General features: G+C 35.9%; 1 protein-coding gene across 1 annotated transcript; it reads left to right on the top strand.

Moving 5' to 3' along the window:
• Window positions 1-877: 877 nt before the first annotated feature.
• Window positions 878-24,962, top strand: LOC120200805 (ubiquitin carboxyl-terminal hydrolase 12). The gene is made up of 32 exons (XM_039201556.1): window positions 878-1,039; window positions 1,342-1,405; window positions 1,587-1,734; window positions 1,841-1,998; window positions 3,173-3,438; window positions 3,532-3,750; window positions 3,837-3,945; window positions 4,040-4,155; window positions 4,437-4,535; window positions 11,882-11,991; window positions 12,141-12,215; window positions 12,715-12,793; window positions 12,898-13,035; window positions 13,142-13,222; window positions 13,326-13,445; window positions 13,830-13,952; window positions 20,693-20,770; window positions 20,865-20,953; window positions 21,032-21,140; window positions 21,237-21,305; window positions 21,376-21,486; window positions 22,016-22,071; window positions 22,169-22,346; window positions 22,437-22,538; window positions 22,642-22,713; window positions 23,065-23,130; window positions 23,291-23,356; window positions 23,794-23,880; window positions 23,970-24,086; window positions 24,292-24,366; window positions 24,479-24,562; window positions 24,688-24,962. The coding sequence occupies exons 1-32, from the start codon at window positions 1,010-1,012 to the stop codon at window positions 24,727-24,729; spliced, it is 3,336 nt and encodes a 1,111-aa protein (XP_039057487.1). The 5' UTR covers window positions 878-1,009; the 3' UTR covers window positions 24,730-24,962.
• Window positions 24,963-26,164: the final 1,202 nt, after the last annotated feature.

The raw sequence follows: 26,164 nt of genomic DNA, 5'->3' as shown, positions 1-26,164 counted from the left end.
AAAATATTATTATGTCTAACCTAAAAGGTTACACAATTGATAATAATTTTGTTTACAATCGAAAATGTTATATTTCGACGAGTTTTAACCTAAAATATTACTTATATATTCTAAAAAATTATACAATTAATAATAATTTCAGTTATAAATAAAAAATTTTAACGATAACTTTTTATATTGTAACTGGAATAATTTTAAACCTTACATAATTTGTTATAGAGAACATGACGTTTTAGTTTCAACTTAAAATGTTAATTTATTTTAAAATATTACATTATTTGATAAAATTTTCGATTACAATTTATTTTATAATTTTATATTAATCCATTGTATTTTATATTCATCCTATACGCTAACAGTGCTTGGATCGAAGTTGGTACTGTTATTGGTTAAATTTATTACAAGGATTTATGAAAATAAAAAATAAGATTCATGGGTCACCTGCAGGTTTTTAACTAGCCTAGGCGTTGGTAGCTAAATCAAAGGAATTTTTTAGGTTGCCAAATAATTTGTATATTGCTAAATGCTATTTTTAAAAAAATAATCTTTCACAAATTTAAAATTACTTTTTAAATATTCATAATTTTTTCTATTTTCTTTAATTTTAATTTTTCAAAATAAAAATAAAAATAATAAAGTAAATTAAAGATTTTTTTTTATAATTAAAATATCAATTTGATGTTTCAATACCAGGGAGGGCTAAACTAGATATTAAATTTTGACTTCACCACCTCTCATCGCAGAACTTCCAACTCGTTTTCCACGTGTCTTTTTCCGATTTGTTTGTTACTATTTCATTTTTACATTTTCCGAAAACACCTTTTTCAATGAATAATAAAATGTCAATCTTAACCCTTCCACTGTAATGGCATTTTGGTTTACTTAACACCAGTTCGTTCTACTTTTGCTCTGTTTATTCCCTTCCTCAAAATTCCCTTTCCAAATTTATTTGATTTTTCTCTTTAGTTCCTCCGTTTTATGATCGGACGGTCCACATCTCGTTCCACTCATGACTTCGATGACTACTCCGCCGGTTGATGTACATACCATTCTCCCCTTTATTGACTTTCAATACATACTTTAGTATTTTTATTTGATTTTTTGTTCTTGGTGGCAGTGCTGAAATGATTTTTTAGAACTTTTCTTTTCTCTTTTCTTAATTTGACAAGTTAATAAATGGACGTGGATTTCGTGGAATTGATTGTGTTTTTCTTCGTGCACTGAGGGTGTAATAATTAGGGTTTTGTTGAGAGAGTTAGGGCTAGGTTTTGATTGTGAGATTTAAGTTACATTTTGGTTGATTGGAGCTTTTATATTTTGGAATTTTGGATTTTGGAACAGCAAGAAGACGAGGAGATGCTCGTGCCGCATTCGGATGTTGTCGAAGGACCTCAGCCAATGGAAGGTTTGTGTTTTTATTCCTTTAAAATACTCTAATAGACATTATTTTGTGGACAAGCTTAAGTTGGTCCAAAGTTGGGTTGTAATTATGGTGTGATAATGGACTGATAATTTGATTAGCTAGGTTGTTAGGGTTTTGTTATTATATACATTTTTTTTTATTTTTTGGTTTTGCCTAATTTTAGTTGCTCAAGGTGAGCCGGCTAGTACAGCTGAGAATCAGCAAGTGGAGGAACCTCAATCAATGAAATTCACTTGGACAATTGACAAATTTTCTAGGCTCAACACCAAGAAGCACTATTCAGATATATTTGTTGTTGGTGGCTATAAATGGTAAAGTGGGAATTTCTTTGTTGTTGTTATTGGAATATGTTTGATTGGTCTGGTTCAATCTGTCATGTGGTTGATTTTTGGATGATGCGTCGATTCTTCTGTTCAGGCGGGTACTAATTTTTCCAAAGGGAAACAATGTGGATCATTTGTCAATGTACCTCGATGTTGCTGATTCTTCTACATTGGCATATGGTTGGAGTAGATATGCTCAGTTTAGCTTGGCAGTGGTCAATCAAGTTCATTACAAATATTCGATTAGAAAGGGTATATTCTAACTTATTTTAGGTTTGGTGTTTTATATTAAGTAATAATTTATGATAGCGGCCTTTATTTCAAATCCTACACTTCCTCAATGTTCAATTTTGTCTCTCTTATGTAGCGTTCAAGTTTTAGCTTTGTCACAGTAGGTGATGGTTCAGACTGTAGACTTATTTATGTTACAGCTATACCTTTTCCTAGTTGGGGCTTAGGAACAACTAGAGGAGATTCATGATTTGGTTCATTCATTTATATATTTCACATGGATTTTGAGAAGACTTGACTTGAAAGTTGAAAGGAAATAGAATGTTTAGGAGAATCTGCTGTAAAAATATAACATTCCAAAATTATATGGTTTTCATGCAAAATAAAAGTTCATGGTAATCAAAACTGACTTATTTCTCTAAATATTACGGTATTCTTTCTGATGATAATGACAATTCAGTGGTTCTAAAACTTTCTTATTTCTCAATAGATTATGTTTTGACATTCTATCCATATAATACAACCTTATGCTGAAGTAATTTTTGATTTACTAGCAGGATATAACTGTATTTATTTATGCCCTTTTCCCTTATTTCTCGTACAAGCAGTCTCGTCCAAATAGATTGATAACAAGATCTTTTACGTAATGCTGTGCTATTTTATATTTTTATTCATTCTATTTTCAAGGTTATTTACTTTGGAGTTGAGTTTCAGCGACTTTTAATAATACGTTTGCCATTTTTTTTGCTCATATTCTATTTTGGGTCATGTTTTTTCTGTTTTAGTATAGGTTGACACGATCATATTATATTCCATTTGGGTTTTGAATGGCCAACTGATTCTTGTCATTCCTATTTTATCGAGACCAAATAATATGTAGAACTGGAAAAAATATGCCTGTGTATAACTAAATTTTATGAACATAATTATTATGAAAAGATTATAAGTTATATTGTTCCAGTGTTTTCTGAAAATGATAATTTGTTCCACAATAAGGTGATTAGATGCTGCCCTCTGTTGGTCAGATCATTTTTGTTATGTTTATTGCAAGAACTTGGGTGTTTAGTAGAGATAGTTGATTTATGGCTAGAAGAAAGGAACCTTTTCGGTATTGAAGATTTTTTCTTGTTCCTAATTAAATATTACAGTTCATCCAAAACTTAGCTAGTTCCTTGCTTTTGACTTTCATTTGCAGACACTCAACACCAGTTCAATGCAAGAGAGAGTGATTGGGGTTTCACATCATTTATGCCTCTCAGTGATCTTTATGACCCTAGTAAAGGGTATATTGTGAATGACACTGTTGTTATTGAAGCCGAGGTTGTTGTCCGTAAGATACTGGATTACTGGTCATATGACTCAAAGAAAGAGACTGGTTATGTTGGACTTAAGAACCAAGGAGCAACTTGTTATATGAACTCGCTTCTACAGACTCTATACCATATACCATACTTCAGAAAGGTGGAGGTCTTATTTTTTTCAATCAATTTGGATTATTCTTATGCTCTTAGTTTAATAGGAGTGAAACATGTAATTTTCAATGTTTTATTTCAGGCTGTGTACCACATGCCAACGACTGAAAATGACATGCCTATAGGAAGTATTCCTTTGGCTCTTCAGAGTTTATTTTATAAGCTTCAATATAATGACACTAGCGTCGCAACGAAGGATTTGACCAAATCTTTTGGATGGGATACATATGATTCATTCATGCAACATGATGTACAAGAACTCAATAGAGTCTTGTGTGAAAAGCTTGAAGATAAAATGAAGGTACCCACCTTTTAAAAAAGAAAAAAATATTCTTAGTTTTTGCATCTCAAATCATGTTATCAGTTGTTCCCTTTTTCCCTTTTCAGGGAACTGTTGTAGAGGGGACCATACAAAAGTTGTTTGAGGGTCATCATATGAATTATATTGAATGCATCAATGTGGATTACAAGTCTACAAGAAAGGAATCATTTTATGGTATTTATTTCTTACTGATATTTATAACAATATAAGTTTGGAATATTGAATTTATCCCTTAAAAGAAACATTAAGTGTGCGTATTTGGTGGCAGACCTTCAGCTTGATGTCAAAGGTTGTCGGGATGTTTATGCTTCTTTTGACAAATATGTTGAAGTTGAGCGCCTTGAGGGTGACAACAAATATCATGCCGAAGAGCATGGGTTACAGGTTATTTTTTCCCCCTTGAGGTGGTGAGAACTGGGTTTGAAATTTTGTATCAATGATTGACCATTTTTTGTCAGAATAATGCTTAAACAAGGCTATGTTTGACAATTTATTCTTTATTTAGACTTTACCGGAATAATTTCTATTTATGGGGGTTTGAAATATGGATTGAACCCATCAAAATCAACTTAAGCCATATTCTGCCGGCATAAACTTGGTAATCAGATGAGTTTAAGTTCCAATGGCTTTTAGTAATTGTGTGCTAAATCCGTTGCTCATTTCAGGATGCAAAGAAAGGTGTCTTATTTATCGACTTTCCCCCTGTACTTCAGCTTCAGCTAAAGCGGTTTGAATATGATTTTATGCGGGATACAATGGTAAAGGTCAGTGCTGGAAATCAGTTTACTTCTGAAGGAGTTGTATAGTTGGGTTGCATTTGGTACTTGCATTGTATACATATGTAATTTTAATTTCAAGGTTTTGGAGTATGTAATGTGATATGCTAGAAAAATACTTATACTGATTACTTTCCCTGCTACACATAGTTGATATGTAGGTTATGTAAGTGTAAGTGTAAGGTTGTAGGAATCATATAAATGAGCTGTTCCATCCCTTAAGTTAAGAGATTATGTAATTATTCTTTCTGTTTTTCAATCCTTTATTTCAAGGGATTACATCTCTTAGGATTAATATCTTTTCTAATTTAGGGGTTGTTTGTTTACCTCTTAATGGAACCATTCAACTCTGAATGTTGAGCCGTTCACCATTCAGCGCGTTTGTCTCGCACCTCTGAATGATTCAGTGCTGACTGATTCAGCAAAACAGTGCTGAATGATTTAGCACAGAAGTATATTCTGAATGATTCAGGGCCATTATCAAACAGCATGTCACATTCAGAGCTAATTCATTCAGAACTAATTCATTTAGAGTCTCTGAATCATTCAACATTTGAATCATTCAACGCTTAATCATTCTGAAGTAAACAAACAGCCCCTTAGAGTTTCCTAGTTTAGAGATATAATTTGTATATAAAGATGTAATATGTCCTACTGAAAAATATAAGAATGAAATAACAAAGACTTACTCTGTATTCTACATGGTATCAAGTTAGAGCGATCAATCAATCCAATTTTCGATTCTCTTTAAATCAATTTCTGTTCAACTATATTTTTATTCCACTCCTAATCCGGATCCCTCAGCATCCGAAATCACTTCCCATACCAACCCCTTTCAATTTGATTTTCAGATTTTAGATTCCACTCTTTCACTTTCAAAAATTCGGAGGGAGGAAAACCCGAAGATCTCTGATGGTGCCACCAGTTCAGCGAACATATGCTTCACCACTTGTCACCAGTTCCAACTCTACGAACCAGCAGAGGAAAAATCACCTCTGGTGTGAACATTGTAAGAAACCTTTCTGCTACCCCGTTTTGTTGAGGTGTGTTGACACAAGAAGTAAGGTGAACAATGCCTTTTTCCTTAAAGAAATACCCAAGAGTTTTATTCAAATACTCACTCTCATTGTCTCTCCTTAGAATTTTGATTTTTGTGTCAAATTGGGTTTCAACTTTTTGATAAAAACTTTTAAATAGAGACTCAACCTCAGACTTTTCTCTCATTAAGAATACCCATGTTGTCGTAGAGTAATCATCTATAAAAGACACAAACCACTTATCTCATCAATAGAATGCCAAGTAAGACCATGGTTTCAAAATTCCTACTAAGGTTCTGTTTCAGCTTTTTCCCCATTTTAAACATTTAAACTTAAGTCTTTCTCCTCGGGTGTTTGGGTGTACAACCTTTGTTCATATCCACAACAGAGGAAAATTAGATCCTAGGTCCATAAAGTGTGTGTTCTTGGGCTATTCTTCGAGTCAAAAGGGTTACAAGTGTTACTCACCTTCCACAAAAAAGACCTGTCTCCTTTGATGTTACATTTTTTGAAAACCAACCTTATTTTTCAGAAACAAAAATTCAAGGGAAGAGTTACAAGGAATTTCAGCCTGTTCAAACCAATATTTCTTTACAGCCTATCCTTTACCTATTACTGTCTCTCCACAGTCGGCTAGCACTGTACCAATTCCTAGTGAGGGTGATAGGAATAACCTAAATAACTCTGATGAATTATCTTCCTCCTTATCTTAGCACTCTAGTTCGTGCAAAACACCTTCCACCACTACAAAAAATGCACCTAACAAAGACTTTGAAACCATAACTCCCCAACCGAAGCAACTCAGTGTTTACTCAAGAAGAAAGAAAGATGTTGCTGAAGAAATCAATCAGCCTAGCATTTGCCAAGAACCATATTCAGATCCTATTGCAGCTGAAACAAAAGGTAATGATGGTTCCCAAGAGGCTACTACTGTTGATCTTGATGACTTTCCTATTGCTATTAGGAAGGGGATAAGAAAATGCACTGCTTATCCCATAAATAAGTTGCATATGGGAAATTACAATATAATTTCAGGGACTTCATTGCTAGCATTAACAGTGTGGAAATCCCAAGAAATGTGACAGAAGCATTTCAATCTCTTGAGTGGAAAAAGGCTGTGGAAGAGGAGATAAAAGCGTTGCAAAAGAATAAGACATGGAGTTTGACAGATTTGCCAGAAGGAAAGAGAGCTGTTGGATGCAGGTGGATATTCACAGTCAAATATCATTCAGATGGGAGTGTGGAAAGATACAAGGCAAGACTGGTTGCTAAAGGTTTTTCTCAGTCCTATGGCCTTAACTACCAGGAGACTTTTGCACCGGTTGCAAAATTGAATACCATCAGAATATTGTTATCAGTAGCTGTTAACATGGATTGGAAATTGCATTAGCTGGACATAAAGAATGCTTTTTTGAATGGGAACCTTGAAGAGGTATACATGGAGGTCCCCCCGGATTAGAAGGAAAGGTCACTAAGAAAAATGTGTGCAAGCTCAATAAATCCTTATTGGCTTAAAACAGTTTCCCAGGGCTTGGTTTGATCGATTTGCTAAGGCTATGACACAGAATGGTTTCAAACAAAGCCAAGCGGATCACACACTATTCAGAAAAATTACACCGAGTGGTAAGATAACCTCCTAATTGTCTATGTAGATGATATGATTATATCTGACAATAATATAGAAGAAATAGAAAAGCTAAAGATGGATATTGCAAAGGATTTTGAAACCAAGGATTTAGGGAGAATGAGGTATTTCCTGGGTATGGAAGTCGCAAGGTTCGAGGAAGGGCTGGTCATAAACTAGCGTAAGTATGTTTTGGATCTTCTTGCAGAAACTAGGATGCTCGACTGCAAACCAGTTTAAACTCCAATGGAGCCAGGCTTGAAGTTTTGCATGGAAAGGACTGGAAGTCCAGTAAACAAGGAAACCTACCAAAGGTTAGTTGGGAAGTTGATCTACCTTTCACTGACTAGGCCTGATATTGCATACTCAGTGAGCATTGTCAGCCAATATATGAGTGATCCTCGAGAAGAACATTTGGAAGCTGTTAACAGAATTCTAAGCTTCTTGAAGTTTACCCCAGGAGCTAGACTTATATGTAGAAAAAATCAAGACAAAACAATGAAGGTTTATATGGATGCAAGCTGGGGAGGTGAATTAATTGATTGAAGGTCAGTTAGTGGCTACTGTACCTACTTTTGGGGTAATTTGGTGACTTAGAGAAGTAAGAAGCAAGCAATGTCTCTTGAAGTAGTGTTGAGTCAGAGTTTAGAGCAATGGCTCTCGGAATATGTAAAAGAATGTGGATTAAAAGTCTGCTCACAGAATTGGACTTAAATGACAAGAATAATTTTGAGATTTTTAGTGACAGTCAGTCAGCTATGAGTATAGAAAAAAACCCAGTGCAGCATGATAGAACGAAACACATTGAGATAGACAGACATTTTATTTACGAGAAGGTCAACAATGGAGTTGCAAAACTGCAGTACATTCCGATGAAGAAACAGCTGGCAGATATCTTCACCAAAGCCCTTCCACGAGTTACTTTCGATGAGCTGTCATTCAAACTGGGTATATACAACATATATACACCAGTTTGAGGGGGAGTGTAGGTTATGTAAGTGTAAGGTTGTAGGAATTATAGAAATGAGATGTTCCATCCCTTAAGTTAAGAGATTCTATAATTATCCTTTTTGTTTTTCAATCCCTTATTTCAAGGGATTACTTCTCTTAGGATTAGTATCTTTTCTAACTTAGAGTTTCCTAGTTTAGAGACAATTTGTATATAAAGATGTAATATGTCCTACTGAAAAATATAAGAATGAAATAGCAGAGACTTACTCTGTTTTCTACATGGTATCAAGTTAGAGCGATCAATCCAATTTTCGATTCTCTTTAAATCAATTCTTGTTCAACTATATTTTTTTCCACTGCTAATCTGGATCCCTCAGCATGCGAAATCACTTCCCAGACAAGACTCTCAATCTGATTTTTAGATTTCAGATTCCACTCTCACTTTCAAAAATTCGGAGGGAGGAAAACCGAAGATCTCTGATGGTGCCACCAGTTCAACGAACATATGCTTCACCACTTGTCACCAGTTCCAACTCTAGGAACCAGCAGAGGAAAAATCACCTCTGGTGTGAACATTGTAAGAAACCTTTTTGTTACCCCGTTTTGTTGAGGTGTGTTGACACAAAAAGTAAGGTGGACAATGACTTTTTCCTTAAAGAAATACCCAAGAGTTTTATTCAAATACTCACTCCCATTGCCTCTCTTTAGAATTTTGATTTTTGTGTCAAATTGGGTTTCAACTTTTTGATAAAAACTTTTAAAGAGAGACTCAACCTCAGACTTTTCTCTCATTAAGAATACCCATGTTGTCGTAGAGTAATCATCTATAAAAGACACAAACCACTTATCTCATCAATAGAATGCCAAGTAAGACCTTGGTTTCAAAATTCCTACTAAGGTTTTGTTTCATCTTTTTCCCTATTTTAAACATTTAAACTTAAGTCTTTCTCCTCGGGTGTTTGGGTGTACAACCTTTGTTCATATCCACAACAGAGGAAAATTAGATCCTAGGTCCATAGAGTGTGTTCTTGGGCTATTCTTCGAGTCAGAAAGGTTACAGGTGTTACTCACCTTCCACAAAAAAGACCTATGTCTCATTTGATGTTACATTTTTTGAAAACCAACATTATTTTTCAGGAACAGAAATTCAAGGGGAGAGTTACAAGGAATTTCAGCCTGTGCAAACCAATATTTCTTTACAGCCTATCATTTCTTTACCTATTACTGCCTCTTCACATCCGGCTAGCACTGTCCCAATTCCTAGTGAGGGTGATGGGAATAACCTAAATAACTCTGATGAATTATCTTCCTCCTTATCTCAGCATTCTAGTTCGTGCAAAACACCTTCCACCACTACAAAAAATGCACCTAACAATGACCTTGAAACCATAACTCCCCAACCGAAACAACTCAGTGTTTACTCAAGAAGAAAAAAGATGTTGAAGAAATCAGTCAGCCTAGCATTTGCCAAGAACCAGATTCAGATCCTATTGCAGCTGAAACAGAAAGTAATGATGGTTCCCAATAGGCTATTGCTGTTGATCTTGATGACTTTCCTATTGCTATTAGGAAGGGGGTAAGAAAATGCACTGCTTATCCTATAAATAAGTATGTTGCATATGGGAAATTGCAGTCTAATTTCAGGGCTTTCACTGCCAGCATTAACAGTGTGGAAATCTCAAGAAATGTGACAGAAGCATTTCAATCTCCTGAGTGGAAAAAGGTTTTGGAAGAGGAGATAAAAGCGTTGCAAAAGAATAAGACATGAAGTTTGACAGATTTGCCATAAGGGAAGAGAGTTGTTGTATGCAGGTGGATATTCACAGTCAAATATCATTCGGATGGGAGTGTGGAAAGATACAAGGCAAGACTGGTCGCTAAAGGTTTTTCTCAGTCCTATGGCATTGACTACCAGGAGACTTTTGCACCGGTTGCAAAATTGAATACCATCAGAATATTGTTATCAGTAGCTGTTAACATGGACTGGAAATTGCATCAACTGGACATAAAGATTGCTTTTCTGAATGGGAACCTTGACGAAGAGGTATACATGGAGGTCCTCCCGGATTAGAAGGAAAGGTCACTAAGAAAACTGTGTGGAAGCTCAATAAATCCTTATATGGCTTAAAACAGTCTCCCAGGGCTTAGTTTGATCGATTTGCTAAGGCTATGACACAATGGTTTCAACCAAAGCTAAGCGGATCACACACTATTCAGAAAAATTACACCGAGTGGTAGGATAACCCTCCTAATTGTCTATGTAGATGATATGATTATAACTGACAATAATATAGAAGAAATAGAAAAACTAAAGATGGATCTTGCAAAGGAGCTTGAAACCAAGGATTTAGGGAGAATGAGGTATTTCCTGGGTATGGAAGTCGCAAGGTCCGAGGAAGGGCTAGTCATAAACCAACGTAAGTATGTTTTGGATTTTCTTGCAAAAATTGGGATGCTCGACTGCAAACCAGTTGAAACTCTAATGGAGTCAGGCTTGAAGTTTTGCATGGAAAGGACTGGAAATCCAGTAAACAAGGAAACCTACCAAAGGTTAGTTGGGAAGTTGATCTACCTTTCACTGACCAGGCCTGATATTGCATACTCAGTGAGCATTGTCAGCCAACATATGAGTGATCCTCGAGAAGAACATTTGGAAGCTGTTAATAGAATTCTAAGCTTCTTGAAGTTTACCCCAAGAGCTGGACTTATATTTAGAAAAAATCAAGACAGAACAGTGAAGGTTTATACCGATGCAAGCTGGGGAGGTGAATTAATTGATAGAAGGTCAGTTAGTGGCTACTGTGCCTACTTTTGGGTTAATTTGGTGACTTGGAGAAGTAAGAAACAAGCAATTGTCTCTCGAAGTAGTGCTGAGTCAGAGTTTAGAGCAATGACTCTTGGAATATGTAAAGGAATGTGGATTAAAAGGCTGTTCACAGAATTGGACTTGGATGACAAGAAGAATTTGACAGTCAATCAGTTATGAGTATAGCAAAAAACCCAATGCAGCATGATAGAACGAAGCACATTGAGATAGACAACATTTTATTTACGAGAAGGTCAACAATGGAGTTGCAAAACTGCAGTACATTCCGACGAAGAAACAATTGGCAGATATCTTCACCAAAGCCCTTCCACGAGTGATGTTCGATGAGTTGTCATTGAAACTGGGTATATACAACATATATACACCCTTAAGTTAAGAGATTCTATAATTATTCTTTCTGTTTTTCAATCCCTTATTTCAAGGGATTACTTCTCCTAGGATCACTATCTTTCCTAACTTAAGAGTTTCCTAGTTTAGAGACATAATTTGTATATAAAGATGTAATATGTTCTATTGAAAAATATAAGAATGAAATAACAGAGACTCTGTTTTCTACATGATCTTTGTATTCAAATTTTAATTCTCTGATTTTAATAGAACTTTTTTTTTTCTTGTCATGTCTTTTATTTCCCCTTTCTTCAATACACATGTTATGAGGTGTTTCTGAAAATATTGATCAAATCTTCTCTACACGTGAAATCAAACAATGCCACAATTGTCGAGCACTTTTTGTAGACTGATTCCCAATGATGAATTCAGAGTGATAAACATCCTTTATGTCCTTTTTAATATTGGGAATGAAACTAGTTTTCTGTGCGCGTGTTGTGTTCTTTATGTGAATAATATTATGCATGTTAAGCATGGTATATTTGTATTAACGCTTTCATTTTTGTAGATAAACGACCGCTATGAGTTTCCTCTTCAGCTTGATCTTGATAGAGAAAATGGGAAGTATTTATCGCCTGATGCGGATAGGAGTGTTCGCAACCTTTACACTCTTCACAGGTATGATCATAGATTTTTATGTAATTCACATTCCTAATACTTTTGATATGTCCCTAACCAAGGCAAGTTTGTAGTAGTACATTGTACAAGTTGTTTCCCAGCTTTACTACATTGCTGAAAAGAAAACAATGTCCTGTTTTGTCGTACAGTGTTTTAGTTCATAGTGGAGGAGTACATGGTGGACATTACTATGCTTTTATCAGGCCGACCCTTTCTGACCAATGGTGAGCAACTTTCTTGTATTGATGGTTGACTTATTTGATCACAATCTCATGTTCTTCTCCGTGTTTCTATTTTTTCATGAATTATAAGAAGGTTCCTAAAGAATAATGTGATTGTCATGAAGTATGTTTCCTCTACAGCTACTTTTAGTATTTTAATTTTCGTGTTTAACATGAAATTGCTCCTTTTTCATGCACATTGAAATAAAAACATTATCATACTCTAGAGTTGTTTGAGAAATTGATGTTGTTTTTGAGATTTACGTTTAATATACATGAATGGTTTGTGGTGTTTAGCTCAAGAACGTCTCAGTTGATCAAATTGGTATTATCTTCTGATGATACATCTTTTGGAGTTAGTTTTATTTTTCATTGTGCATCTCATTATATTATATATAATCACATCCGAAGATATTTTGGCCTTTTGTGTACTTTCCAATTTTAAAATTGAAAATAAGTCATTTTGGAGGAAACCCATTTATTATTCTCTCTGTTTTTTCAGGTATAAGTTTGATGATGAACGGGTAACAAAAGAAGATATGAAGAGGGCATTGGAAGAGCAGTATGGTGGTGAGGAAGAGGTAATGTTTCTTTGTTCTACTTTAAAAAACCTGGCTATTTGTGTACATTATGTAAATTTATTTGAATTTGTTGCCTTGATCTGTTGATTCAACGGTTGCCACAGACCAATCCAGGCTTCAATAACACATCTTTCAAATTTACAAAATACTCAAATGCCTACATGCTTGTCTATATACGTGAAAGTGATAAAGACAAAATAATTTGCGATGTTGATGAGAAGGACATTGCTGAACACTTGAAGGTAATATCTCCATTTACTTGTAACTGACGTGAAATCGCTGCTTTATTCTCTTTCTTCCATTAACTTTTTTGATCGAGTGTAATGTATTTAATTTCTAATTTCTCAGATAAGGTTAAAGAAAGAACAGGAAGATGAAGAAGACAAAAGGAAATATAAAGCACAGGCTCACCTTTATACCATTGTAAAGGTATCTATCTATCTTTCTATCTATCTAGTATAATCGAAGTTTTGGCTTTTTAAGCTACTTCTGCTTTTCATCCTCACATTATGTATGCCATTAATGCATTTAGGTTGCAAGAGATGAAGATCTTCTAGAACAGATTGGAAAGGACACATATTTTGATGTTGTGGATCATGACAAAGTTAAGAGTTTCCGTATTCAGAAGCAGACACCTTTCAATGATTTTAAGGTACCGTTTATAACTATTAATTTATTGTGTGCATTTCTTGTATTTAAAATGCAATCCAATAAAATCTATCTAATTACTGTGGTTGGTGAGTGATGACATTGCTATCTATTCTTTTGGAATCAATTTGTAATAACGTATTTCTGATTGTCTAATGGCATGTATCTGAAATGTTTTTGAAATCTCAGAACATAGATTTGAGTTATTTTGATATATCTTTTGGGAATGGTGGTGCTGTATGTCTGCTTTAGCATCCTTCTTAATTTTTACCACTCTGTCCTAATGAGCAAATGACTTTATTTCCATCTTTTGATTTTGTTGATATGGGCTTAGTGATGTTATCATTTTCCTTTAATGTGTAATTCTGACTTCTGAGCGGATTTGCAGGAGGAACTTGCGAAAGAGTTTGGCATACCAGTGCAATATCAGCGTTTCTGGATTTGGGCAAAGAGACAGAACCATACATATCGTCCAAATCGACCATTAACCCCCCAGGAGGAGGCTCAACCAGTAAGTAGTTATATGTTCGTCTTCCTGCTTTGGATCTAGTCTTTCTCATTGTTGTGTAGTATATGTTTCCTGAACTTTTGCTTCTCCCTGCTGATACATCTATTAAGAGGACTGGTGCTGGTGTTTTACACGGGAGTGGAAAAATAGATGTTGATTCAAATGTTTTTAGGCTGAATTTATAGGAAGATCTGAAGAGGGCTGTTGATGAATTTAACGGGATTGTGATTGATGGAAGGAAGATCTCAGTTAGTCCTTCCAGATTTAAGGATGAACGTTCAAGGTCAAGGGTGGTGCTTTCTTCTTCAAACAAGGTTGCTGGTCAGATTAATGCAGAATCTTCAAAATCAAGAGAAAGAGAAAACATTAATAGAAGCAGAAGGGATGATAAAACTTATAGGGATGCTCTGTTGTCTAATGGGAATAGAAGGGGGAACAATGATCTATTGTCTGAGGATATCCAGAGGAGGAATGTCAAGAAAAATATATTTGAGATGCATATCCCATCAGAAAGTGCCAACTGGGTGAAGAGGTCGTTAACAAGGATTATCAAATACTCTTTTCAAGTTGAGTTCATTCGGAATGCATTATTAAAAGAAGGCTATGATGTTCAAATTGCTAGATGGGGCTATGTCTGGAATTCTTGTGTGATAGTTCTTAAATCTCATGAGGAGATACTGGAGTTATGGAGCAAAAAGGAAGAGGTTTTAAAATAGTGGTTTGAGCGAGTGGAACCTTTACTGAATGAAACCGGGGTACCAATGACCTTTTGCATAGCAGAATTAAAAGGGGTTCCTTTGTTATGTTGGAATGAACCCTTCTTCGAGAAGTTGACTGATAGATGGGGCAATGTGGTAGATATTCATGATAGTACAAGGAAAAGAGAAGACCTCACAATGGCAAGAATTTTATTGAAGGTGGAAAGTCCCTTTGATGTTCCAGAGGTGATTACTCTTGGATCGTATGGAAGATCATTCAAAGTAAGTATCAAGATTGGATCAGCTAGTGAGTATTCTAGTTCGTTTTTCAGTAATTTTCCAGTGGAGGATTCCGGCGAGATATTTTTTGAAGAGCGTATGTCTGAGAAGGATAAAGACAGATTGTTGTCAGTTTATGGGGAAGGTGAGACTTGCGCAGCAGGGAAAAATCGTCTGTCAGTGGACAATTGGATTGACCAGGGAGTGTTTCGTGTTTCTGGAGGAGCTAGTGAGGACAGACAGCTAGCAAGACTTTCCTTAGATATGAAAGTTATTAAATGTGGTCTGTCAGAAAGTCAGACTATTGGGAATTTTAAAATTGGTGAGTATGCAGGTTTGGGGATTAGAAGTCAAAATTATTCGGCTGATGGATCTCAGGCCCAATTTGAAGACTCTGGGCAGTCTGGGTCAAAATACTTTTCGGGTTTCATTTCTGGGCCAGCATTTACAATTAATAAGTTTGGGGAATTGGTTGAAAACCTTCGTTTATCAGGAAAAAACAGGGGAGTGTCCAATGTATTGGAGACGAGCCCAATTGTAGAGAAGTCATTTAGTGCAGAAATAGAGCCCGAAGAAAATTTAAGACCGATGGAACTGGTTTCAACTAACAACTCAAGGGGGAGGCAGTTACATTGCTCTAGAAGAAAGTTCACAACAGAGAGTAATGTGCTGGAAACTAGAAGTCTGAGCAGCTGCAAAAGGGTATACAACAGGTCGAGGGAAAGAAGATACTGGTATGGGGATTTGTTGAACATCTCGTCTGAAACAGGGGGTACCATAGTTAAGCAGAGGGAGCTAGATGTTGATTCCAGTACTAAAAATCAGCTATGTTTATCAACAGAGAACATTGCTGATGAGAGTCTTTTTCCTTATCTTGACAATGGATCTGGGGGTGGGAGCGTAGAGAGGGAGTTGAAGGTTACTTTTCAGAAGGTGATTGCTTAAAGTCCAATTCTGGTTTGTTGATCAGAAGGATGAGAAGAACTAAAAGGATCCTGTATCGAGAAGCCCTTGACCAGGTGAGCATTGATACAGCATCCTCCTCAGCTTTTTCGATTCTATTGAAAGAAGCGGTAGAAACTTGGGAGGTTAGCAAGCTTTTGGGTGTGTCTTTTAAGGAAGGGAAAGAAGCCTTTTTGGAAAAAATCATAGCTTTAGAGAAAGGCGTGAATGGGGTTAATAAAGGTTTGGTTGATTGAGGGTTGTGTCTGCACCTATTTCCTTTTATGAAGATGACAAAGTTAGTAATATGTTCATGGAATGTTAGGGGCTTGGGGAAAAACGGAAAAAAGAGGGATGTTCAGAATTTAGTCACCAACTTTAATCCTACTTTTCTTAGGCTGCAAGAAACTAAGACTGAGAAATTTAGGTCTTTTTTTAGGAGAAGTGGAATTAATAAGCTAAAAGGAATTTTGGAATTTCCTTCAGTTGGATCAGCGGGGGACCTGTTGTGTTGTTGGGATGACAATGTTTTTGAGCTGGAGAGTCAGTTTATTAGCAGGAGATTTATAGCTACTTTCGGTAAATTTCGGAGTAATAATTCCAGGTGTGGTTTCATCAATGTTTACGGTCCAGTAGTGGAGGAGGAGAAATCTGGTTTTTTTGAAGAATTAAGCAGTTTTCTTAGTGGACAGAATTATCCCATTTGTGTGGGAGGGAATTTCAATGTCTATTTACAAGAAGATGAGAAAATGGGAAGGGGTCAAAGTAGGAGTTCAATGGAGATCTTTAATGAGTTCATTCTTCATACGGGCTTGATTGATCTCCCTATGAATGGGGGTAGGTTCACTTAGTGTAATAACCAAGAGAATCCAACTTTTGTAAGATTGGACCGTTTTTTGGTTGATTGTCGCTTTCTAGAGTTGTTTCCGGTCATTTTGCAGTCTCCTCTACCAAGATCTTTGTTAGATCATAATGCTATAGTTCTGGAGAATAAAGGAGTGGACTGGGGTAGAAAACCGTTTAGATTATTCAATTATTTGATGGATGAGGAGGGTTTTGAGGATCTGGTTGTTTCTTCTATTCAGAGTGGTAAGGATAGTCAGAAGAAGGCAGGCATTTTTAGTCTGATGAGGAACACCAAACATGCAATTAAGAAGTGGTCTGGAAACAGAGATAAGTATCCAGGAGCTTTGATTTCCGAGTTAGAGAAGAAAATTTCGTTGATAGAGGATGATATTCAACAGAAGCAAGGAGTTGTCGACAGTGAGGTATTAACAGAGTTGAAAAATTTTAGAGCAGAATTGTGGAAGCTTCACAGGATTCAGGAGCAGATCTGGTTTTAGTACTCGAGAACTAATTGGATTGTAGATGGGGATCACAATACTAAATACTTCCATACTTGTGCTACGATTAGGAATAAAAGGAATGCTCTAATTGCTTTAAATTTCAAAGGGGAAACAGTTGAAGATCCAACTGCAATTAAGGCCATAGTTAAAGAGTATTTTTTTAAGATCTATAATGAACGAACTACGTTAGAAATTGATGATTTGAATCTGGATTTTCCCAGAATTTATTTGGAGCAGAATCAGTTCTTAGAGCAAGAGTTTTCTGAGGAGGAAGTTTGGGATGTTGTGAACTCTTGTGGTAGTAACAAAGCATCGGGTCCTGATGGCTTTAATCTGGGATTTTTCAAGAGGTTTTGGCAGGTCCTTAAGGTAGATATTATGAAATTCTTTCATAATTTTTACTTGGGGAAGGAATGGGAACATGGAGTAAATCACACATTCATCACTCTTATTCCTAAGATTTCAAACATTGGTGGTCTGGACGATTTTAGACCTATAAGCCTAGTTGGTGGATTGTATAAGATACTCTCTAAATGTCTGTCAAGAAGATTTAGGTGTTGCATTTCAGATTTGATCAGTCCAAGTCAATTCGCTTTTATCCCCGGTCGGCAAATCCTGGACTGTTCTCTTATAGCCAATGAAGGGATTGACTTTTGGAGGAAGAATGGTTTAAAAGGTTGTGTTTTTAAGGCTGATTTCAAGAAGGCATATGATACTCTTGACTGGCCTATTTTGTTCAGAATAATGAAGGAAATGGGCTTTGGTTTTAGATGGATAGGTTGGATTTCGAAATGTATCACATCAGCAACTGTTTCAGTTTTGGTGAACAGGGTCCCTACCGAGGAAATTCCAATGGCGAGGGATCTTCGGCAGGGTTGTTCCTTGTCTCCATTGTTGTTCAATATAGTTGGGGAACTCTTGAATCTATTAATACTGAAGGCTGTTTCAGGAGGGCTTTTTTCAGGTTTGGTCATTAGAAAAGAGGAGAGGAATTTTAATTTAACTCATTTGCAATTTGCTGACGACCTTATTATGTTCTGTGGGGCGTCGAAAAAACAGATCTTGAATGTAAAGAGGGTGCTTCGAGTGTTTGAGATTATTTATGGTCTTCAGCTGAATTTAAAGAAGTGTAAATTATTTGGGGTGAACTTAAAGGAAGAGGAAATTAAGGATTGGGCAGTTATGATTGGATGTTCAGTGGGCTCTTTTCCCTCAGAATATTTTGGACTCCCTCTAGGTCCACATAGGAACTCCAACATTCTATGGGATCCAGTGGTTCAAAGCTTTAATAAGAGGTTAGCGGGCTGGAAAGGCTCCTCTCTGTCACTGGCAGGCAGTCTAGTTCTAATTAAATCAGTTCTAAACTCACTCCCTATATACTTTTTGTCAATGTTCAAGGTTCCAGCTTCAGTTTACAAGACTCTAAATTCTATTATGTCAAATTTTTTATGGGGTGGTGGAGATGGGAAAAAGAAGATCCATTGGGTAAGCTGGTCCGACGTTTGTAAACCAAAAATTGAAGGAGGCTTGGGGGTTCCTAATTTAAATGTGGTGAATAGGGCACTTTTGGAAAAGTGGGCTTGGAGGTTTGCTATTGAGAGGGAGGCGGTTTGGAGGGAAATGCTCTGCATCAAATATAAATTGGACCCTTCCTTGATGCAGTTCGACAGTAAAGTTTCTCCTAAATTTTCTTAGATGTGGAGAGATATGGTGAGTAATCATTATAAAGCTGATTCGTTGGGCTGTAGTATCAGAGGTAAATATAGCTATAAAATTGGCAATGGGAGGAACATTTGGTTTTGGCAAGACAATTGGGCAATGGATCATCTTTTGATGGTATTGTTCCCTAGACTATTTTCTATTGCAGTGAATAAAGCAGGAAGATTATTTTAGTTCGGGGAGTTCAGTTCAGGGGGTTGGATTTGGAATGTTCAGCTGAGGAGAGAGTTGAATGACTGGGAATTTGAGCAATGGGCGAATTTGATGGCTGTTATCTCTGATTTTTCTATTTCTGCTGTTGTCGTTGATGGACTGTTTTGGAAGGAGACTGGAGAAGGGGTTTTCACTGTGAAATCATGTGTCAATCTATCTTATTCGGGTTCCCCCGATTCGGAGAAAGCTAAATTTTGGAAGTCTAATGTTTGGAGGGGTCTGTTGCCTCCAAGAGTAGAGACTTTTCTTTGGCAAGTTATCTTAAAGAAGTTGGCTGTGAAGACAGCTCTGGTTAAGAGAGGTGTTCAGGGCATAAATGATACTTTGTGCTCTTTTTGTAATCTAGAAGAAGAGTCTTCATCGCATTTATTTTTTTCCTGTTCGGTTGTTTGGCCAATTTGGATGAAATTCTTGGGCTATTGGAATTTTCAGTCTGTTTTTCATGCAGATGCTAAAAGATTCCTATTGGCTTGGAATTACTTGAAGACCAACTCACTTATCTGGTCATTTATCCCTGGAGCTGTTTTATGGACAATTTGGAAGACCAGGAATTTTATAGTGTTTGAAGGAGGGAAGCTTGATCGAGCAGAGATTTTCTTTCTAGCAAGGTGCAGGCTCGCTTCATGGTTTCTAGCTAAGGAAACTCATATTACTATTTCCAAGGATGATCTTATTGCTGACCCTTCCTTAGTGGATTCCCACTCGTCCCATTCTAATCGGATTTCAACCATGTTTCCTTGGTCCCCTCCTCCAAAAGGTTTTATTAAACTTAATGTGGATGCGGCTACTTCGAGTGATTGGAAGAGGAGTGGTTTAGGTGGTATTTTGAAAGACATGTCTGGTTCGATTCTTGGCTCCTTCAAAGAGCCTGCTAGTCCGGGGCCCCCAACTTTAATGGAATTGAAGGCTATCCTAAAGGGTTTAGATTTTTATGAATCTATTTGTCATAGGTTTAAAGATAGATTGATTATTGAGAGTGATAGTAAGGTGGCAGTTGGCTGGGTTAAGGATGTGGTCTCTTGTCCTGTTGTTTATGTTCAAATTGTTAAAGACATTATTCAAAAGCTTAGTGTTTATGAAGGTTTTATTAGTTGGGTTAGTAGGACAGCCAATATAGAGGCGGATGTCCTAGCTAAGGCTGGTATTGGTTGAATTATGTTCTGTTAAGGGTTGTTTCTTTCTGGTTTTGTATCTCTTGAGTTAGATTAGTTTGTATTACTTTGTTATATTTGAGTTTAATGAAATCCTAGGGCACTCTTTTCCTCCTTGTGTGGATTAAGGAGCTATTTTTAAGTTCCGTTAATCACGAAGGGGGTTTTATTGAGGCCTTCTATTCCTATCAAAAAAAAAATAATTAGCTATTATTTGGAGAAGTTTATACTTTATAGTAGGAATGTTTGGAATTTTTTTTTGCTTAGTGTCATTCATTTAAACAAAGATGAACCATTGTTATGGGATGCAGTACTTGGTGAGGAGCACTGTTTGTCCTATTATTGCGGGTTTTGATTGGTCCTATGAGTTAATGGCATGTATTTGGTTATTTTAGGTTGGACAGTTGAAGGAGGTGTCTAATAAGACACACAATGCAGAACTGAAACTGTTCTTGGAAGTTGAGCGTGGACAGGTAATGTTGTTTTTTGGATATTGTTTTAAGTTTGCAGATAATAATTTTTTGTTGTCTTATCATATTTCTTTTCTCATTTTATGGATAACTTCAGGATTTACGTCCTATTCCCCCACCTGATAAAACAAGGGAAGATATTCTGCTTTTCTTCAAGCTTTATGACCCTGAGAAAGGAGAATTGTGGTATCTACATTTTCCACTTTATCTTCTGCATTTGATGTTTCCTCATTCTTCATGACATTGCACTTTGTTCCATTGCAGTTATGCCGGAAGGCTTTTGGTAAAACTTTCTGGTAAGCCAATAGAATATATAACAAAGCTAAATCAAATGGCTGGCTTTGCTCCTGATGAAGAGCTTGAACTTTACGAGGTTTGTTACTTCTCAAATGTGTTTCTGCAATGCATACACATTTCAGTAGTTTTTCTTAATCAGATTATCTTACCTGTTGATTTTTGCAATTTTTAGGAAATAAAGTTTGAGCCTTGTGTGATGTGTGAGCATCTTGATAAAAGATGTTCTTTCCGGTTAAGTCAGGTATATTTTGCTTTTGAATATAGTTCCTTTTTTCAATGTAGATTGCCAGTGATACTGTTTTTGCTTGCAGATAGAAGATGGGGATATTATATGCTTTCAGAAGTCTCTTCCAAGTGCAAGTCAAGAAGCATCCCAGTATCCAGACGTGCCTTCATTTCTGGAATATGTGCACAATCGTCAGGTACTATTAATATGTAGAGGTTTGCTGAATATTTAATTGGTATTTCTCAGTTCTTTGTTAACTGATTTTATTCTGGGTGTCTGATAAGTGTTTATATCATACCCGATGTCCTCCTTTCTATGAAGCAATGGAAATCCACATCTCCCACCTGGTATTAATTTTATAAAACAGTATGTAAAAGATGTAGCACCAGAGAGGAAAGGAGGTGTCTATTTTCTATATTTGGTTCTAAAGATCTTTCATTCTTTCAGGGTGTTAATTAATTGTTGATTATAAAAGGGAAAAAAAAGGTCTGTCAAATTGATGGCTGTTTCTATTTAATTTAAACCAGCTGTTTACCCTTAAAGATTTCATCATTTTTATTTTTGAAGAAACGCATAAGGATTTAGATTGTGCCTGAGAATTGTAACAATTTTTTTTCTTCTCTTCTACGAAGCATTCCAATTATTAGTGTTATTGTTATTAATTCCATTTGTGCTCGGATTCTTGTAACTTAATTAAGTTGTTTTTGTGAATTGATGCTACTTAGATTGTTCATTTTCGCTCTATGGAGAGACCAAAAGAAGATGATTTCTGTCTGGAGTTGTAAGCACTTATAATGCAAACTACTCTTCAGATAGTACTATAATTATTACTTACAGTTGTTAGATACTTACACTCAGTTTCTTCGATAACGTTCAAGGTTGAAGGTACATACTTACGATGATGTTGTGGAAAGAGTGGCTCAGAAAATTGGTATGGATGATCCATCCAAAATCAGACTCACATCTCACAACTGCTACTCTCAACAACCTAAGCCTCAGCCTATTAGATATCGAGGAGTAGAGAATCTGTCAGAAATGTTGATCCACTATAACCAGGTAGCGCATATGGGTTTGACATCTTGCTATGTTTCTTCCTTTTATGTAAAATATAATGTCGACTGATTATTTTTGTGTATCTTAATACAGACTTCTGACATTTTGTATTATGAAGTTCTGGATATCCCTTTGCCAGAATTGCAAGGTTTGAAAAACTTGAAAGTTGCTTTCCATCATGCTACTAAGGATGAAGTAAGTATAGAGTCTGTATTTATTCCTCCCCAGTTTCCTCTTCTTTTACGATCTTTCAGTGTTGACAGGCCTTTGTGGTAACAATTTTCAACATGATTTTCAGGTGGTAATTCACAATATTAGATTGCCTAAAGAGAGCACTATTGCGGATGTGATTGATGAACTTAAGACAAAGGTATGTTTTGGTTACTATTTTATATTCTGAATACCTGGTGCCTAGAAATAGATATTGTTATTAATGATGATTGGCTTATGTAGCTCAGTTTTTGCAACGAATGTGTCTTCTCTTCTTGATAAACTCATTTTCTACTCTCCTTATCAGAGTAAAAGTAACAATTGTATGAACATGCATTCGAGAACCAGCCAGAACCTTCACATTTTCCTTGTCATATGAAAGATTCTATTTATATTGCGTTAATGCATAATCTCCCATCTGAGGCAGCATTATTTTTTCTTTATCTTCCCTTACAACTTGAAGTTCATACTGAGTTACAGCTTTACTTTTCTGTTCTGCACTATGAAACAGGTTGAGTTGTCACATCCTAATGCAGAGCTTAGACTGCTTGAAGTCTTCTATCACAAGATCTACAAGGTTAAAATTGGTTAAAATCTGATACCAAGTTGCAATTTAGGTTGTATATAAAAATATATTATACAATTGAATTTTAAGTATCCTATTGGGATTGAAGAAAAGTATGTTTGCCTTGTGTGTTAATTTTTATAGCATCTCATTTTTTTCTTTTTTTTTCCAGATCTTTCCACCCAGTGAAAAAATTGAGAACATCAATGATCAGTATTGGACATTGCGTGCTGAAGAGGCAAGTTTTCATTTTTCCTCCTGATGAAGTAAATAGATGGGATGGACCGTTCTTTATTGAAATTATTGGGTTATAGCTTTTGTAGTGGTTCACAACTTAAACTTTTAAGATTGGCCCTTCCTGTAGCATGTACCAGGCAGATATTTGCGCGGTTGAGTAGACGCAACTAGCATTTTTTTAATCATCTTACTCGTATTTAAAGGAAAAACCTCTAAAGTTGTATGTATGTTCGAGTGTGTATGTGTATCTGGCATGGCGTGAGACTGAGTGGAATGTTTTGAATTTCAAAATGGATACTTGCCATTGATGAAGAAAAGTGACATGTATGGTGGAACAAGTGCTGTTCACTAAAGTTGGTTTTTTATATAGGGAGTACGGCATTCTAAAAATCTGTATCTCACCATAAATCTAACTTTTTCATTTTTATCAAATCTCAGATCCCAGAAGAAGAAAAGAATCTCGGTCCAAATGATCGTTTGATCCATGTCTACCACTTTAGCAAAGAGACTGCCCAGAACCAGATGGTATTCTTCATGAATGAATTGATAAATATTCATGATCTGTTTCAACTTTTATGATATTTGGTGGAATGATTTGCTTTTTTCTTAAACAGCAAGTGCAAAATTTTGGTGAGCCCTTTTTCTTGGTCATTCATGAAGGTGAAACTCTGGCTGAAGTTAAATTGAGGATACAAAAGAAATTGGAGGTTCCTGATGAAGAGTTCTCCAAGGTGTGTTCATTTTTATCTTAGTCATCTTTGATATTCCTTTTTCCTTTTACATTTTCCCCTGAACTTAAAAATTTAGCTTTTTTATTCTCATTTGCACTTATGCCTTTCATGTTCGTACAGATCGTTATGTGTATGTGTGTGTGTGGGATCATGAAAACAAATTTTGACTCCCTTGTCTTGATGTCTTTCCCATCTCTTTGTTCAGTGGAAGTTTGCATTTATGTCATTGGGTCGACCAGAGTATCTACAGGACTCTGACGTTTTGTTCAAACGTTTTCAGGTATATCATGTTTTTCGTCACTTTCGGTCGTTACATTTGATCACACCTATATTTATGTAATTTCTATTTTTGTGCAAAGTGCTGTTTTAATTTAATTTTGCATACATTTCAGAGAAGAGATGTTTATGGTGCGTGGGAGCAATACCTCGGGTTAGAGCATTCTGATACCTCTCCCAAAAGGACTTACGTAAATCAGGTACTATAATTTTGACTTTAGTTGTTCCCCATATGCCTACATTTTTTAGTATATTTTATTGCCGTTTTTCTTAATATATACTCTGTGTAGCACTTGTAATTGTATGTCGGATGTAATTATTGCAGAACCGACACACATTTGAGAAATCAGTTAAAATATACAACTAGAAGAAAGCTAACTATACGCTAGCACATCAGTAGATGTGGAGATCCTTCAAATGATGGGCATTGAGACATACGGAGAAAAATACAAAGGAATGACGCTTTGGAGGAAATAGTTGAAGCTTTGGTTAGAGAGAATTGAAGTTGGACTTGGGTATTAGTTTCTGTAGGATATATATATTATTAGCTTGGATGTGGATCGGGGAGCAAAGATTTTATTTGATGTAGTGTTTTCACAGTGTTGCTATTGATACACACCTAGTTTGTGCTGTTTTGCCTTTGTATGTTAGGAAGGGCACATGCTGCTGCTGTCTTTCTTTCTGTATGTAATCTAACAGTACATACAAAGATTTTTGACCTGATATATGTATCGGGTATAGCTGGTTGCAGATGCCAAGTCTTTTTGTTCATTTTGCACATCTTTTTTCTTGCTTCTTAAAGAGGGATTGTGGTTGCCAGAAATGTACTGTTCCTGCAGTATATTCTCTTTTCCGGGTTACTGATTTTCTTCTCTCAAGCTATTCTCAGAGCTTCAACTAGAATTTCACTTCCGGCGAGCTTGACGTAGATGTAGGCGCAAAATGGACAAAGTGGGTCTTTAATTTAGAAATTAAGGAAGCCACATGTACGTTGACATCTGACTACGCTTTCCCTAATTCTAGAGCCATTGTGAAAGCATGAGTGTGCACCACTAGATTCGTAGTTGCACTTGCACATGCCAATCCTCCAACAACAAAGCAGTCCATGCCTCTGGTGATAACATCGATGTCTCGTTCAAGTGTCGCACTGCATAATGATTGAGCTGAGACGTTATGTCCGTTACACCCTGCTCCCATACCCCTCTTACCAGGAAGAAAAAACCAGATTTGATGCCTCCTAACTAGAAAAAAATATTGAGCTAAGCTTAGGAAGGTTTATTTCTTTATCTCGAATCATGAACACTATAATAGGGAAAATACTTGGTCTTTAAATTCATCATATTCACATATTTATTTTATTTTATTAACTAATCTAAAATAGTTATAATGTTTAATAAATTAATTAAAATATTGACCTAATTTAAAAATAATACTCCAATATATCATATCGACCTATTTTTATGGTGGGAAAGACGTTTTTAATAGAAAAGGTAAACATAAATTTTAACGAGAATAATTAATAATATTAACTATTTGCACTAACGGATAATATTATAAAAATAAATATAATTAAAGTAGAGAAATTAACCATGTAAAATAATTAAATTAAAATATAAAAATTAGATCTCAAATTTAAGGATAATAGAGGGTGACATTTTGTGTTGCCTAGCTGGTTAGACATGAACCATTTATTTATTTTTGGTTAATAGATAAAAACCATTTAAATGTGTTATATTTCAGAGAAATGGAAGAATTATTTTGGCACAGCATAATGGACACTGTTGAACTCATGACTGAATTCC

Source organism: Hibiscus syriacus, unplaced genomic scaffold (genome assembly GCF_006381635.1).
Source record: "Hibiscus syriacus cultivar Baekdansim isolate YM2019G1 unplaced genomic scaffold, ASM638163v2 tig00006570_pilon, whole genome shotgun sequence".
Lineage (NCBI taxonomy): Eukaryota > Viridiplantae > Streptophyta > Magnoliopsida > Malvales > Malvaceae > Hibiscus > Hibiscus syriacus.
Note: the sequence above shows the minus strand (reverse complement) of the source record. Positions and strands in the feature narration are given on the sequence as shown.

Coding starts and splice junctions, on each gene's coding strand:
- LOC120200805 (XM_039201556.1), top strand. CDS start 1,010: ATGACTTCGATGACTACTCCGCCGGTTGAT. Junction 3,439..3,531: donor ATATACCATACTTCAGAAAG/GTGGAGGTCTTA, acceptor GTTTTATTTCAG/GCTGTGTACCACATGCCAAC. Junction 23,881..23,969: donor AGACTGCCCAGAACCAGATG/GTATTCTTCATG, acceptor TTTCTTAAACAG/CAAGTGCAAAATTTTGGTGA.